Raw genomic sequence first — 16,898 nt, 5'->3', positions numbered from 1 at the left:
TGGTACCTTTTGGGAATATATATATATATACACTGCACAGTGTTAAGAACTGTAAATTCAGGTTTTTTGCATTAAGAATTCAATAATTCATTTTAAGAATTTAAGTCCCATGTAATACTTGTACTGTACTATGCGCGGCTTTTTATCCTTGTTTAATGCATTCTATTCTGAATACGAATTGCGAGGACATGAGAGAGCTTTGTTGAAGCACACAGAATTTCAGCTCCTCCATTACTTTTTCTCCTAACATGAATAGCTGTGATGATTGATTCTTTTCTTTTCTAACCTCAATTGCACTGAATGAAAGAAATGAGATGACAAGATGACTGTCAAAATCTAAACAATTCACATTTGGGAATAACTCTACCATGTTTTGAATGCCAGTGCATCCTTGTAGAACTTCTGTGCATAAAGCATGACAACAGAGAATGGGTAACTTGAAGCATACTCTACTATTGAGCTTAAAATGCCGAGAGGGAAAATTCCCGCATGACATGATTTCACACAGTTGTACAAAGGGAACACAGGAGTATTGGGTTTGTATGGCAAGGGTCTGGTAGCAGGGGACTACAGGGCTGACTTCTGGGAGAAGATGCCACTTTCCCCCAAGTCCAGTGGAGCTCACAGCAGCCAGCTGCACGATGGGCTGGCCATGCCTGAGCCCATAAGTGACAGGGGCAGAACCTCTTGGATAATCTATTTAAGAATTGGGGAAAAAATGCACAGCAGAGGGGGAGCAGAGATCCACCCACAGCCCATGGAGGAACCCCCACTGGAGCAGGTGGATGCCCAATGGAGACTGTGGCCCCGTGGAGAGCCTGCACTGGTGCAGGATCCGGGCAGGACCTGTGGCCCTGTGGAGAGAGGAGCCCACACTGGGGCAGCTTGGCTGGCAGGATTTGTGACCCCATGGGGGACCCACGCTGGAGCAGCCTGCTCCCAAAGGACTGCACCTTGGGGGGGACCCAGGCTGGAGCAGTTCATGAAGAACTGGAGCCTGTGGGAAGGGCTCACATCGGACAAGTTCAGGGAGGACTGCCTCACAGCCAAGGGACTCCACACTGGAGAAGGGGAAGAGTGTGAGGAGTCCTCCCCATGAGGAGGTAGGAGTGGCAATGTGTGATGAACTGAGGGCCATTCCCCATCCTCCTGCACTGCTTGGGGGCAGGAAAATGCAAAAATCAGGAGTGGAGTTCAGCCTGGGAGAAAGGGATGGTGGGGAGAAGGTGTTTTCAGACTTTGTTTTTGTTTTGCCTTATCTATACTACTCTGATTTGATTGAAAATAAATTAAACTCATTTTCCCAGTCTGTTTTGCTTTTGATGTAACTGGTGGCTGATCTCCCTGTCCTTATGTTGACTCTGTATCTTGTCTTCTCCTCTCCAGCTGAGGAGAGCAGGGATAGAACAGTTTGGTGGGTACTTGGCATCCAGCCAAGGCAAGCCCACCACAACAACATGAGTCCAACAGTCACTATCCATGGATTTTTGCTCCATGGAAAACCTCTCATCTCAAAACCAATTTGTATTAGTGACAAGTACTGGGCAGCAGACAAGTAAATGCCATAACTAAATCTAGTGACAGAAGGCTTCAGATATTTCTACCTTCATAATCCCTGCATGTTTATTAGTATGGACACTTAGTAGAAGTCTGATCTGTCTGCTGTTTTACTGACTGCGTTAATGAAAACACCACAGCCTCTAAAGAAGAAAAAAGGTTATTAGGTCATATTGTTTATATTTCCATAAAATTATTATGTTTACTTACCATTGGGCCAGGTGGACCCTGTGGACCTTCCCCTCCTTTCAGACCAGCTGGACCCTAAAAAATTGAAAGGAAAAAAAAAAGCTTGTCTACTAAACTGGAAAATTCAAGAGTAATTTTGCAACACATGTAATGGGAATCATGTAAAGATCCAAAGAAACAAAACTGAATAAATTCCTTTCTTCTTATCTAGAGAAATATATTTGGCAATGTTGGATGCTTGATGTTTGTTATTTTTTGGCATTTATTTTAAGTACTGTAGAAGACTTCGTGAAATAAAGGAGTTAATACATTGTTTCATTTATTTAGAAATACCATGGCAATTGCTCTAATGCTTGTATCATACCTGAGCACCAGGAAGGCCTCTCTCTCCAGGGAAACCCCGAAGACCTGCTGGTCCATCTTTCCCAGGAATGCCTTGAGGGCCTGGATCACCCTGGGAAATATATAACATTTTGATTAAAAAATATGTTTAAAAATTATGTGAAAAAATTTTTTTAAATGATGAAAATTAACTACCAGATCCTGGTTATAGTAATGAAAACAAAGATTGTGCCCCCAGCTATTCCCCCACAAATTATTTTAATGGTACAATATTATGTGGTTAAATTTATAAAGAATTTTAACAAAATACAGTACCAGTTATGGAATAAAAATAGTGAAAAACACAACAAGCCATTAAAATATGTTTAAAGACACATTCAATAAAAATTTCTGATACCTACTTATAATCAAAAATTTAATAGAATTACATAGTACCTTGATAAGTGATATTTTTCTTGTTCCCCAATGGTAGCCAAAAATTAAGCAAGAAGTTAAATTTATTCAGTGAAATTCTGCCTTTTATTCACACATCGGACTTTAAATGCCAATGTGCAATTTTCTACCTTGGTGTGGCTATGTCATTAGTAAGTGCTCCATATTGAATGCACAGTACATGCAAAAATTTTTTTTAAGTTTTTATTACAAAAATATTAATTTTCAGCGTAAGAGAATTCTCCTCATTTCAGTGGAAGCAGACACAACTCTAAAATTGGAATCTTCCAGTCTTCCAAGTCCTTCTGGGTGAAACCTGCCAATTATGATTTTACACCGGATGTTCTGATTTTATTCTACATGTCTGCATGATGATTTGGAATGTCACACTGTCAGCAGTTTATCTGTCCCTTCCTGTTTGTTCCCCAAAGCCACGTCATACCTTGGCACCTTCTTTTCCTGCAGCACCTGGGAGGCCTTGTTCACCTGGGGGACCAGGAGGACCTGGATGGCCCCTTTCACCAATGGGTCCAGTCTCACCAGTGGGACCCTAAGCACAAAAGTACCGCTTTAGTCACCTGAAGTTGTTTAATGTCTTGCAGGGTGTGGGAGGAAGTGGAGAGGAGCAGATTCTCAATATCCAGCTGTTATGTTACCGAACAGTATTGCCATTGGTTAGTGTACATTCCTCACCTTCCCTCCAGGCAAGGCTGACTTACAAAATATCTTTGTCCTATAAAATAAATCTTGCATTGCATTTTGCCTGCAGACACGTCTGTGCAGCTTCCAAAGAGTGAAATCCTGACCTTGTTCCTTAAGCACTGAAGCTTTAAAACACAGCGTGTATGGGAGAAGGTTACAAAAAGGACACGGCAGAGAAATCCATGTACTATTCTTGTCTTGAAACACTTCTCTACTGTTGTCCTTCTGAATACTAGGAATTGTAAGGCAGGAGAACTGAAAGATCTCTCTTCAGATTCCCTAGCAGGAAAGTTCCATTAAGGGAATTAGCTAAAAAAGCTCTTAATGCTTGATTAAGTTGTAAATTAATAAGGTTAAATCAAATGAAATTTTGATAATTTATCTTTCCACAATCTAAAAGTTACTGAAAATTTTTCTCTGGCAAGAAATTCACACATTGCATTGTTCTTTCTAAAATGTAATGGTAGAAAAATCTGTCTCCTTGACTTCTGTAAACCACTAATTTCATAATCACATAAAAAACCCCTAAACCAACAACCAACAAAAAAACCCAAACCAAAACATAAAACAAAGTGGAAAGGTAACCCAAATATTTTCTTCTGTTTTGTGGAATCACTGATGATTACTAAGTATAACTTTCTAATATGGTTATGAGACTTCTATTACAAAAGTTAATATAACCATTGATGTGGTCGTGTTAGCATGGATAAAGCAACTGCCTTATCCATAATATAACCATTAAACATTGGTCTCATTACGTCAGCTATGAAATGAAATTATGTACCTGAGGGCCAACAACACCACCAGGACCAGGAGGACCAGTTTTTCCTTGAAAACCCTGTAAAATAATTATAGAATATTACATTACCTTTACAAGTTATTGAAGAGCAAAATTCCTATCTGTGCTGAAGAGGTGAATGAGAAATTCCATGTCACACATTCCTTCTCTTCAGGAAATAAAACAGAGAAATCATTTTTGTCTGTGTATGCTTAGAAATGAAATGCTGATTAATCCCTCTTCCGTCTCTCAGTTCCCATCTCTCTGAGGTGGTACAGCAGTAAAAATTGCTGTCAGTTTTACAGATCTCTCTAGGAGAAATTGATTAGATGAGTTTGAATGCATAAGTGATGCAGCTAAAAGACAGTTGAAAATACATTTTTACATATGTATATTATGAATCATAAAGCCCAACATAAAAATGCTTTTTAAAGAAAGACACAGATGGAAGATTAAGTTGGAAGGGCATTAAAGATAAAGTGGAGGTGAGACAAAAATAAATGAAGAACTAAAGATCCAGGGAAGGTGAAGGATACATAGAAATGGTAGAAAAGGCAATGAGTGCCACAAAAAGGATGAAGCTAATGAGAAATCAATGTGATGTCAAAAAAAGAATAGAAAGGAAATGCTTTTGAGGTAACTTTTTAGAAAATGGGCAAATTTTACAGGATTTTAATTTTCTAATCAGAGGTCCCAGATTTCAGGCCAAAATTAGTCAATAAGTGGAATGAGAACATCACTTTATAGTAGCACTGTTTAATGCATCTTTGAATTATGCTCTATTATTTCTTTCAAATATTGGAAGAGTGTTGGACAGTCACGTGGGTGGGTCACATTAGGGTCCCACACAATATTGCCTGCCTAACAGCCTGTGTCTGCCTCCTGCTCTGCTCTCCCCTGTAAAAGCAAAAGGCTCATCTGGCCTCAAATTTTCAACTATTGGGCCCTACTCAGTTTTCCTCTTGGCACAGTCTGACTGATAGTTGCCTCTATTTCAATAGTTCCTGTTTGAGCTTTCCTGCCTCAATCTGATTCTGTTCCGGCTGCCAGCCTGATGTTACCAGGGTTCAGTCTGGCCCTTAACTCAGGCGCTCTCTCAGACCTCTGAAATGATCTGGATTAAAAAACAAAAAAGAAAAAAAAGACAAAAGCACCCCTTTGTTCTACTGACAGAAAATCAGAACTGCTCCAGATGGAATCATTCCCATGTCCCTTTCTTTACACAATCAAAGCTTCTGCTGTAAACCTGTTGTCAGGAAAGACAAAGAATTTTGAACATCACCCACTTACTGAAAGCACCTTGAGAAGACCTGCTAATCTCAATTTTGCAGAATGCATTGATACTTAGTTTCTTGATGCTAATAATGGGTTCACTACTCTGCTTTCTGTCTTCTGTTACAAGCTTATCTATTCCAACAGACCCAGTTTTTGAACGATGTAAAAAACAAAGGAGATTTCAGCAGCAACTACTCAAGAAGACATGAACCTTCCATGGCTTCATCTAAAATATTTAGCAATAAAAAAATTACACTAATGCATCATGTGTTCTGATGTGCCTAAGTAGCCTCTATATTTTTTTATTATTTTCTGTGAAAGACAATTTAATGAAATAATTTATTGCAGCAAGAAGGCCCTCAATTAATTCTAATAGATGACACAGGCAATATATTTCTATTTTATCTTTTCACAAGCATGAAACACTAAATTCTTCCATAACAGCAGACAATCTAGAAATTTTCACTTGATGTCTCCTGCCAAACTGAGATTAACATCACTGAAATTTATAATCACTTCTAAGGACAAACTGGCATAATATTGGTTTTCAGTACAAAGCTTATTCCTGCATTTATAATCCAAATTATTTATCAGGATATTACTGTTCCCATGTCTACAATTTCAACAAACAATGTCAGTTCTTCAAAGTGTATATGTCTTACTGGGGGAAAAAATTGCAGCCTCTTCTCCACCAATAGTTACCTTGGTTGCTGTCAACATGTGCTTATCATTCCATAAAAAAACCAAAAAACCTGCAGAGTGCAACCTGTGAATCTGGCTCTCTAATTTGACAAGCTTGACTATGTCTCTTATCCTAATTCCCTAATTGCTGAAATGCCCATATGCACCAATGAGCCTTATAATAAGATATGTGTCTAAATAAGAAACAGAATTCTTAATTCCCTTATCTACCAGTGAGTGCAATGTAAGTTTTCTATTTATACATTTTTAAAAAACTTGAAGTGGATATGTTCATCAGGAAAAGAAAGTCAACAAGTCTACTGATTGATTTAAAACCATGTGATTTTCTACAAAATCTGTGAGAACCCATGGGGAAAAATATTTTAAACATAGTTTTGGCCCAAGTTTACAAACACAGAGGGCAGAAAACAATTCTAAGAAAAAGCTGCATTTGCTCCTAAGTTACTCAAGTTTTTTTTATCAGTAAAAGCTTACTAAACCCAAAGTGAGACAAAATTAGAGAACCACACCACTGAGTGAATCCTGAGGGACCTGGTTCAAATTTCACACAGCAGCAGAGTCCATAGTTTCACTGTATTTTGAATATTTTGTTACAAGTCGTATCACATAATCAGAATGGCTGAGGTTGGAAGGGACCTCCAGAGCCATTTTGTCCAACTGCTCTGCTGAAGCAGCATGCTGAGAGCTGCTTGCTCAGGAATTTGTCCAGATGGCTTTTGAATCCCTCAGATGGAGACTCTGTAGCCTCTCTGGGTGCTCTGTGACAGTGCTGGGTCACCCTCACACGGAGAAGGCATTTCCTGATGTTCAGATGGAGCCTCCTGTGTTTCAGTTTATGCCCATTGCCTCTTGCCTTGTCACTGGGCACGAGGGGAAGAGCCTGGCTGCCTCTTCTTTACAGCTCACTTCAGGTACTTCTGCACTTGGGTAAGACCTGAGCCTGCTCTAGGCTGAGCAGCCCTGGCTCCATCAGTCTTTGCTCACAGCAGAGATGCTCCAGTCCCTTAACCACCTTAGTGGCCCTTTCCTGGCCACTCTCCAGGAGCTCTCCCTTGTCCTGAGGAGCCCAGAACTGGACACTGCTCCTGGCCTCAGCAGGGCTGGACAGAAGGAAAAGATCCCCCTGCTGCAGCACAGGATGCTCTCTTCTTTCTTTGCTGTACTAACACATTACTGCCTCATGTTCAAAGCAGTAAAACTAAAGGGAAAACTGTAACTTTTTAACAGCAAACTAAAGAACAAGTTTGAGCTTCCTGCATTGTAAACAATGATTAAAATTGATCCTTATGGTACAGAACAGTCTTTGCATCCTTGCAAAGGAAAAGAACAAAGGAGTTAATCATGTTTCACACACAAAAAAGCCAGTATCATTGCAAGGCATTACAGTGTCAAAATGCTACAATAGAATGCTACTAGTAGAAGAAAATAGAGATTTTCAGAGGGATGTGTTACTCCAAGCTCTGTGCTCCTCCTTCCAGCATTGGAAGTGACTCAGTAGTCATTTAGAGATTTCCAGTGAAGATGGAGCCTAAAACACATTCTACATGCTGAGAAAATTTCTCAATAAATTCATTTATGTCTTTCTCTAGCTCTGAAAAATCCAAGTGAGAATTTTTATTTTATAATGGAATGTGAGTAACATTCTGACACTACAGAAATAGTGTGTTTTTTAAAGATAACAGAGTATTTTTAAAGTATTTCATAGTATTTTTTTTTCATTTTTACACCTGAATTTATTCATTGTGATTCCTAGAGGAGTTGCATAGTTTAAAGTTTTGTTTTATTTTATTTTAGTAGGTTCAATCATTCCTGACCCTACTTTCCAAAGGTCTTGGCTTTTCAGTTTTATACCTGTTTATCATCAATAAGGCTTTTTAAAAATGTTACTATTTTTGATGTATGGCATTCAGTGAGAAAACTACTGGATAGTAATTGTCTGAAAAACCTTAATTTAAATTGAGATCTGTGTATTAATTTCTTTTACTTCTATTGAATATTTAATCTCATTCTGATGTTACTGACTGGACATAGCAAAGAATAACCTCACACTTATATCATGGGAGCAAAATAAAGCTTTCTCATGCTCCACCTAGAAGAAAAGTACAGTTATGTGACCTCTTCGTGCCAGGTTATTTCCCTTTCCCTGTTGTCTCCATTTCTTTGGTTTTGATCACATAATCATGACCTTTAGGACAACACTAACACAGCAAAGTACATTTACTTACAGTCTCACCCCGCTGTCCAGGGTGCCCAGGCAAGCCATCTTTTCCAGGTGGACCCTGAAATTATAAAATACATAAATAAAGCAATTTCTTAGCCATCCACAAAAAAAGTGTGAAATTAGCTGTCAGAATTTCTGCTCTGTTTATTTCTAGACTAGTCTTTGGTAAATTTTAACTGCTCCTATATTAGCTAGCCAGGATTTTAATAATATTTTGCCTTGTGTCCTTCCTATTGTGTCTTAAAAATTTCTTGGAGAATGACTGTTGTCAAATGCAAACATGTCCAAAATAGATTTCTATAAATTCAGAGATCATTAGAAGTCCCTATATTTCCACTTTTCTTTGGTTTATGAATCAACACAAATCTAAGCATTACAGAATTACTTGATGAAATTTCAGGTTTTGGAATTGGAAATAAAACTAACAAATGCATGAGAGAAAAAAGAAATCACAGGTGGTTTGTTGCTTTTGTACTGCACATGAGCAGAGGCACACCAGAGGAGCACCTAAACTGGTTCAGGGGCCAGCTGAAGTGTGCTTTTACTTCTATATGTTCCTGCTCCTAATGAATGCCTCCTTCCTCTTCACTTTTCCTTAGTGAAGCAATCATTCAAAGGAAATATACAGCAGCAAAGTAGCATTTTGCCTGAACTCAGTGAGTCACATGGTCACTGGCAGGACATACCAGACTCGCAGCGTTTTACTCTCAATGTCTTAAGAGCTGCACCAATGACTGTATTAAATATGTGAGTCCAAATCCTTAAGGCTCAACAAGAATATTTGTAATCTATACATAAACCATTCCTTACATAAATTATTCACTTCAGAGGCACTCTAATAAAATTACCATTGCTGTTGTTGCACATACTTAACAAAAGAGATACTTACTGGAGGTCCCTTTGGTCCGGGGAATCCAACTGGTCCCTGAGGCCCTTGTGGTCCCTGCATTAAAGGGAACCAAACAAGTGAAGTTTTACTCAAGCAGGATTGAAAAGTTTGTTTCAAATATAAAATATAGGAACCCTGCAGGTAATGTCTGGATTTAAGCACAAAGCCTCAGCCACACTGTCATAAATATTGGTAGCAACGAGTCACATGCACAGACACCGGAGAGATTTCCTGAAAGCAATAGTGCTTGTGTAGGAATGCAGCAAAAAAATGAGGAAAACTATTTACATCAACTATGTTTGCATCTTACCCCTGTGCATAATAAAGTAGGAACCAACTGTGAGTTAGAAGCACTGTTCTTCCATGTTGCATAAACCAGGGGATTTAGTTAATAGTTTGGTGATCTTTTTAACTTTCAGTCAAACATTCGTTTTTGGAAATTCCTAAACCTTGATAATATTTCAAACCAGTACAACAGTAAAAAATTCCAAATAGAATAAACTTTTCAGAGTTATCTGGGATTAAATACAGCATTTTTGCAATAATAAAAATCAGTTTTAAAATCCCATGATATACGAACATTTTATTTGTATAGTTTTGTACATATATAGATGTATGGAGAGAGAAAATTTTCATGCAGCATGGTCTTACAAATTTAGCTAAACATGATCAACTGAGAGCATCGTGTGCACGTGTACATACATGTATGTTCACATGTAAATATCTATACACATAGATATTTGGACTAAGTACTAGCTTACATGACTCTTTCTGAAATTGTTATCAAAATAACCCCAGAGACCAACTTTTAAAATTTACTGTTGACATGCTGAAAGGTGCAGTGTCAACTGATGAAAATCCTTTTTGCTCTTTAGTGTTTAGTGTACTAACTGAAATCTTAAGAGTCTTATTCATTTATCATTATCCTCTTCTATTTAGTGAATGATGTGTGGGTTTGCTATGACATCAGCTGTCCAAATACGTTAGAAATGTTGGTTTGATGCAAAAGACTTGAAGCAGGAGGCCACATCTCCCAAATTATTCTACCCTTTTGCTCCATGGAGTTCCATTAGCCTCATTCCTTAGAGCCCAGGATTGCAGAGTACAGCCGCCTCCTGCAGTGGGCAAAGCAGTGCACAAATGTAGCCGGGGAGAGGATCCCTTGTGCCCAGCCTGGGAGAATTTGATCTTAAATGAATCTTATTCCAGGGAAGACTTCTATTATACTGAAATACTAAATCTGAATCAATTAAGAAGTGTTAGGCAAAGAGAGAAATCTTTGTGATCTTACTTCCCTATCCATAATACTATTTTTTTCCCCAAAAAGATGTAAAAGTTTGTTTCTGAAATCTTCACAACACACAATATGCTCCATATGAGGGTCTGGGTCCTTTTTCAATATGCCATGTCTGTGAACAAATTAACTTTCCCCATTTGTTTCTGGGTATAACATAAAGCTTAAAAAAAAAAAAAGAAAAAAAAAAGGAAGAGATTTATAGAGGAAAACTAATAAAATTGACTCAGCTACAAAATACCTGAATGAAATTGGTTAGTCTCAGAAACTAGGTTATAGGCACACAACTCAAAGTTTTACATTTAAAGGCACCTTCTTTCTCAATTATTTCCCCTGTTCTCACACTTTGAGGCTTTCTAAGGAAAAAAAGCTTTACATTTTTCTTTTCATCACAATATGGCTTGCAGGTTTCAAGTCAGTGGACTGACATTATGTGAGAAAAAGCACTAGAATACTAACAGCGTGCTATTAAAATTACATTTCCATTTTTGTTATTAAATTTCATTTTAACGGTAGCTACACAGGATATTATTTATTATTTTTGTGATTGGTAGCTGAAATAGTCTCAGAGGAGTGAGATGACAGTTTTATTTTTTGGCTGACACTCATCCTCTTGGGAAACAAATAGATGCCTGAGACTTATATTAAACAAGTGATGAGAGACATGGTGCTCCATGATTTTTCATCTCTTTGCTTTTATCAGTTTCTCCCCAGGGATGCCTTCATCTTGGATTGATCTTCTCATTGTTTTAGTATCCCCACAACTTCTCTTCCTTGCAAACTCTTGGAGCTGTCAGCAAACTCCTCTTCCACAAGGATCTGCTATTCCCCTTCTGGTAGGCTGCCTCTGATCCTCCTCAGTGTAAAGCAGCCCACATTCCATTCCTGCCTCATACTCTCCATCCCACATTCTCGCTAATGCCAAAAAAAGTGACATTATGGAGTTGGGGAAAATGCATAAGGAGCTCCCTCCTGAAGAATAACACCCCTACAGAACACTGGGACTTTGCTGTGGATATGGGGAGAAGATCTTTAGGCTTTCTATATCAAAAAGGTTAGCAGTTTAATGAAATATGACTACAAAAGAAAAGTTTAAGCTTTTCAAAAATACTTTGGCAGAAAGCTCATCCACTTAAACTGACTGGGTTTTCAAGTGGTGCCATTACGAATACGATTTCTTAATACTCTTTTTTCTTTACACTGCTGTAAAATGAGCTGTGTAGTGCACTTGTGTATTGATTGGTATGATAATAGCAAGCAGAAAATTTTGTTTTAGAGAGAACAATAGGATTTCTGAAGCATGCAGAAAATAGGTTGAAGGGAATTCTAAGCTGATCCAAACAAAAAACCTCATCTGCTTCAGAAAAGCATCTTCTGGATGTGGCTTGAGTGTTTGCTAATCCAGTGAACAGGCAGTAAGCTGCAGTAAGTGAGGAATTCAGAAGAGCCTGAGCTGTGAGTACACCTGTAATTCACAGGGGTGTACACAAAGTGCATGGATGTAACACAAAGTGTGTATGTACTCTCTGGCTCCTGTATGTACATGACTGAGATACAGCTGGAAGCTTTGAGCAAACTGCAGCCACCTCACTCATAACTTTGTGAAAACATCATTGGAACCGAGGTTTTGTTAGTTCTGGGTACACTGGTCAAAGCACAGAGATATGAGAGGGATAACTGAAAATAAAACAACCCTCCCACCCCCAATCAGACTCCTATACAGGGGGAAAAAACATGTACAAAGATGGCTTTCACAAACCCTTTCGCCTGGTGGGCCAGGAGGACCATCATTGCCTGAAGTTCCCTGGAAAAGAAAGACAGTATGTTCAAGGATTCACACTTATTTAAAAGAAACAGCCTGTAGCCAATCTATACAGTGCGCTTGACAATTACCTTTGGACCTGGTTTACCAGTGGGACCTCTGGGACCTCTTGAGCCTCTTGGACCCTGTCAATTTAACACAGATGCACTTGATGATAAATACCAGATATTACAATCTTAAAAGCAATTCTTCACAGTATAGTGGAGACAATTTACACAGGGATGCTTCTAAATTGCAAATCAAAAGAACGTACTGTTGGTCCTCGCTGTCCTCTGGGGCCTGGTTTGCCATGCAGCCCCTGGAAAGAGAAGTTCACAGAAATCTTAGCAGGCACTCTATTTGTGAGATAAAGTTTTTTTACTGGAGGCAGAGAGCAACTCCCTTAAGTTTAAATGTTATTTTACCTTTAACTATCTACTTTGCATTTCAATTTACAGAATCATGGTCCTTGATAAAATTGGTTATCTTTCTGAGTTCACTGGGGCTTGTGACTAAATGCACTAAATTTGCCTGAGAGTCAGATTCTGTCAGAGGCATTAGAACGTTTTAAACGACATTAAAACAGTATTGAAGGTGGCACAAAACAAACAGAGTCCCTCTGCAGTAAAGGACTTGGCGTGAACAGCCTTTAAAACGAAGTTCCCAGGTTCCTGTGGACAGCTCCACAGGTTAATAGAGAAAGGAAAGGGCAAGCCTCTCTTCCTCTATAACAGGAATGGGCACTGTAATACTTACCAAAATTATGCACACTTGACAGAGATACAGAACTTGCCAGAATACCAGTCCTTAATTTTTTGCTTTAATATATCTCCTTATCATGTTCAACATAATTTTTTCTTTAGCCTCTGAACTGGAATTGCTGTACTTTGCAATGCAAAGAATCTTAAAATTCAAGAAAGTATTCTTCAGCTAGAGAAAGGAACCTGATGGCCGGTACTTTCTGATCTCTGAGGTAAACAAACCAGCAACTAAAAATCACTAGAGATGTTTTAGCACAAAGCTCGCTTTTATTGGAAACCAGCTAAATGCATTCACATGTGTTCTTGACAAGTTCCCACCCCCTCCACCCCCCCCCCCCATTTTTTTGTACTGTTGGTTTTATTTCATTTGTCAGAATAAAATTGATGTGTTGTTTTTGAAATGCTACTCAGTCTGTGATCTTCTCAAGGACAGGGACTGTCTTTTTTAGTGCTTGTATGTGTGGTAGCATAAAACATCATGATAACCCTCTAGGCAAGATTAACAATAGTATCTGATTCTCATTACAAAACCTGCAGTTAGGGGCTCATTGATGATCAACATAATATTTCAGTGTACCAGCAGTTTCATGGTATTAATTATGTGGTTAATACCCTAGTTGAACTAAAAGCTTTAAGAAGACCTGAAAACAGATCAATATAATATCAACACATCAATTTTAAGCATCCTATTTGATCCTATCATTTCGCTTTTTTCCCAGACTGCTACCTTTATTAGCAGTTGCCTCATATTTTCACAACACAGATGAACTGAGCATTGCTTTGTTGCTTGTGCGTGTACATAACAATGCATCTTTATCTAAGCTAAAATAACGAAATAACAATTTAAACTGAACATGAGTGATGCAAATGCTATTGGATTTCATATATTTAATCTTAAAATAATGAATTTCTGCTTTAAGAATAATAACGTATATTAACGGTTCGACTTGATGTTGCTATCAGCTATGAATTCTGACTCATCAACTTCACCAATTTTCTAACATACCCTGCTATATTCCATTGAGTTTAAGAGACAACAGTACAGTGACCTTCTTTCTAATATATTTTAATTGTTATAGTTTGAAGAACATGCTTAACACATTTCCCCTCACCTGCTTCAAGTGAACAAAGCAGCACCAGACATAATTTTACATTCTTCTAATACATGTATTAGTATACGTTCTTCATCTTGCCTGGTATATTTTGCCTTTTTGAAGCTAAGCTTAAAAAAAAAAACCTTTGTGGCAAGTCAGAATATTAATGAAATACAAGTTGAATTTCCTTGAGGGCAAATTGCATGGTAGCAGGATAATTCATGGGATACAGGAAAATAGTTCTTGCCAACTCATTCAGCTATACTGTCCAAAAAAGCCCCCAAACCCTTCAGCAAAGGAGATTTTTATTCTCTTTTTCAAATTATATAATTATGGCAGTATGTGCAGCAAGGAAGTGTCCAAGTTCTTGTACATTTAGATTAATACCTTAAAGAATTGCAAATAGTGCCTCAGTATGTCCTGTTCTACATAAAGATGGAGGTCTGTCTTGAATGTGAAAAGCCTGTTTCTATTGTTCTTTAGATAGTAACTTGTATCTTTAAATTTCAGTCTTTTCCCCCAGCACATAATTTTAGAAGTTAATTAAGTGTTATGCAAGAATGAATTATCATACCCTTGCACCTTTCTCTCCGTTGGCACCTGGAAATCCTGGGAAACCAGTTGAGCCCTATGTAAGAAATCAATGCAAACGTCAGAGGGTATCAAGAGCAAAACAGTGGAGACAACATTTAACAGACACATAAAGCACAACTCCATGTACACCGTACATGCCAAGCTTGCAGCGTGACAGCTGTAAGTAAACTTACCATTATGCCTCAAGTCCAGAAAGCATTAAAAAAAAATCAGTGTATAGAATGGACATTATTTGTCATCTTATTTGGCAATAAAATATTCTTTAAATCTGCACCTTTTTCAAAGTAGGAAAGTAATTATTAGTAACAGCCCACTAGAAATAACTGTATCATAATGAAGACAAACAAACAAAGCCTTGTTGTCTCACAGTAAGATAACTCTTTTAAAAAATAATTCCAAAAAATGGTAAGGATTTGCCACATCCTCTATTCACTTTACTGAGCTGTAAATTAATTACTTCAAGTTCTTTATTCGCTGTAAACCAACCAATGGACAGTTTCATTTAACTGATCCATGCAACTCATACATAGGCAGAATTTATGAGATTATCTGACTTGAAACTGCTCCCAGCTCTATTCCTCCTCCTTTCTTCCTCCCCTTTTCTTCTGCTAACTGCCCAGTCCAGTGGAAACAGTTATTATTTTCTTTGCTTCTGGCACAAAGGTTCAGTGGGACAGCAGACCTTTTACCTGCCCAGGTGTTAATTTTTCCTAAGGAACTGGGGAGGCAAAGAGGCAATAATCATGATAAAATATACTTTTAACTGACTGGGGATGAAAATGAAGAGAGTGTTTGGTTTGGCCAACCACTAAAATTTACTAGTCAGAGTCCCTGCTGTCACAACGCATCTAGGTCTGTGCAGCTTGCTGTTAGCATTTTAGTGGCAAATAAAATGGATATAACAGAAATCTAAAATAGAATTTCTTGGTGCTCTTTGAAATGAATTTTTCTTTCTTTTTTCCCCCTCTTGTTCTTCCTCCTGTTTTTCCTCTAATGAATGTTGTTTTACTTAACCATTCCAATTATCCATAAAAGACTTAGGGGTAGTACAACTTCACTAATACAGATTCTAACGAAACCCTTACTGATATTGACTGGTGGTAGAAAAGTAATATTTTTCTCCCTTCCCTTCCCTTCCCTTCCCTTCCCTTCCCTTCCCTTCCCTTCCCTTCCCTTCCCTTCCCTTCCCTTCCCTTCCCTTCCCTTCCCTTCCCTTCCCTTCCCTTCCCTTCCCTTCCCTTCCCTTCCCTTCCCTTCCCTTCCCTTCCCTTCCCTTCCCTTCCCTTCCCTTCCCTTCCCTTCCCTTCCCTTCCCTTCCCTTCCCTTCCCTTCCCTTCCCTTCCCTTCCCTTCCCTATCCCTTTTCTCTTAACTTCCTTTCTTACTTCTTAATTCCTGACTAGTTATAACTTTATATAAGAATAAAACTAAAGATTCTAGTCTGTGAAGCCCAAGCATGTGCTTTAAAATTAAAAGGCTGAAAGAACCGGAGCAGATGATGGGGCACTAGTAGTTATGACTTGGTTATAAATATCTTACATGTACAGCAGTTTTTGCAGCTGCGCTAATGAAGAGGACTGGATTGGAGGAAAAAAAAGTGTGCTGAAAATTATCAGACAATGGCAGTACTCTGAAAACATTTCTTAGAAAAAAAACTTAAAGAAAAGCAAGTATCAGCAAAAAGAATGATGTCAACTTTCTTGATAATACTAGGACAAGATCTCCTATTTGTTTTACATAGCTAATATATTTTTCTGCCTTTTTTTTTTTTCCCACTCCCTCATGTTAATTTGAACTGGCCTGTGACTCAGTTTCCAAAGAAGTCTCTAGTAAGTTTTCCATTGTAGCTGTCATTAATCTTTCTTGGAGATTTAAGCAACAAATTGGAAGAGCAGCAGTGAATTCAGCTTGAGAACTATTTTCAATTTTTGCATGATAAAAATTTAATGCAAGGAAGTTCTTGATCAAGTCTTTGTTGAAAAAACAATCTATCAACTTTTATGTGAAATGTTACATCATTTTTGTTCTTAGAACTGAATAATGCAATACTCTTATCTTAGATTTTTCAAAAGACAATTCCAAAGGAGACAGAAGTCTCAGACATTTTGAGTTAAGAAACTGAAGCCAAAACCCCTGTGTCTTTCAATGTGAATAGTTTTCATGAGTACTTTCCATAGATAATTTTAATATTTTTCACTGATGCAGTGTTCAGTGAATAAGCATTCTTCAGATAGTCCATTCACTTGTCTAAAAAGGCTCAAAATATAG

At 38.1% G+C, this 16,898-nt stretch overlaps 1 protein-coding gene across 1 annotated transcript in view; it reads right to left on the bottom strand.

Moving 5' to 3' along the window:
* The window catches only part of COL11A1 (collagen type XI alpha 1 chain), a 133,536-nt gene that overhangs the window by 37,131 nt on the left and 79,507 nt on the right, over positions 1 to 16,898 (bottom strand). The window contains exons 33-42 of the mRNA XM_066192346.1: positions 14,612 to 14,665; positions 12,457 to 12,501; positions 12,275 to 12,328; positions 12,141 to 12,185; positions 9,088 to 9,141; positions 8,203 to 8,256; positions 4,007 to 4,060; positions 2,963 to 3,070; positions 2,111 to 2,200; positions 1,768 to 1,821 (exon numbers count right to left, since the gene is read on the bottom strand). Coding sequence (XP_066048443.1) covers positions 1,768 to 1,821; positions 2,111 to 2,200; positions 2,963 to 3,070; positions 4,007 to 4,060; positions 8,203 to 8,256; positions 9,088 to 9,141; positions 12,141 to 12,185; positions 12,275 to 12,328; positions 12,457 to 12,501; positions 14,612 to 14,665 — 612 coding nt within the window. The remainder of the gene's footprint in view (positions 1 to 1,767; positions 1,822 to 2,110; positions 2,201 to 2,962; positions 3,071 to 4,006; positions 4,061 to 8,202; positions 8,257 to 9,087; positions 9,142 to 12,140; positions 12,186 to 12,274; positions 12,329 to 12,456; positions 12,502 to 14,611; positions 14,666 to 16,898) is intronic.

Source organism: Chamaea fasciata, unplaced genomic scaffold (genome assembly GCF_029207755.1).
Source record: "Chamaea fasciata isolate MVZ Bird 193981 ecotype frontalis unplaced genomic scaffold, bChaFas1.0.hap1 SCAF_10, whole genome shotgun sequence".
Lineage (NCBI taxonomy): Eukaryota > Metazoa > Chordata > Aves > Passeriformes > Sylviidae > Chamaea > Chamaea fasciata.
This window is presented reverse-complemented; position numbering and strand designations above follow the sequence as displayed.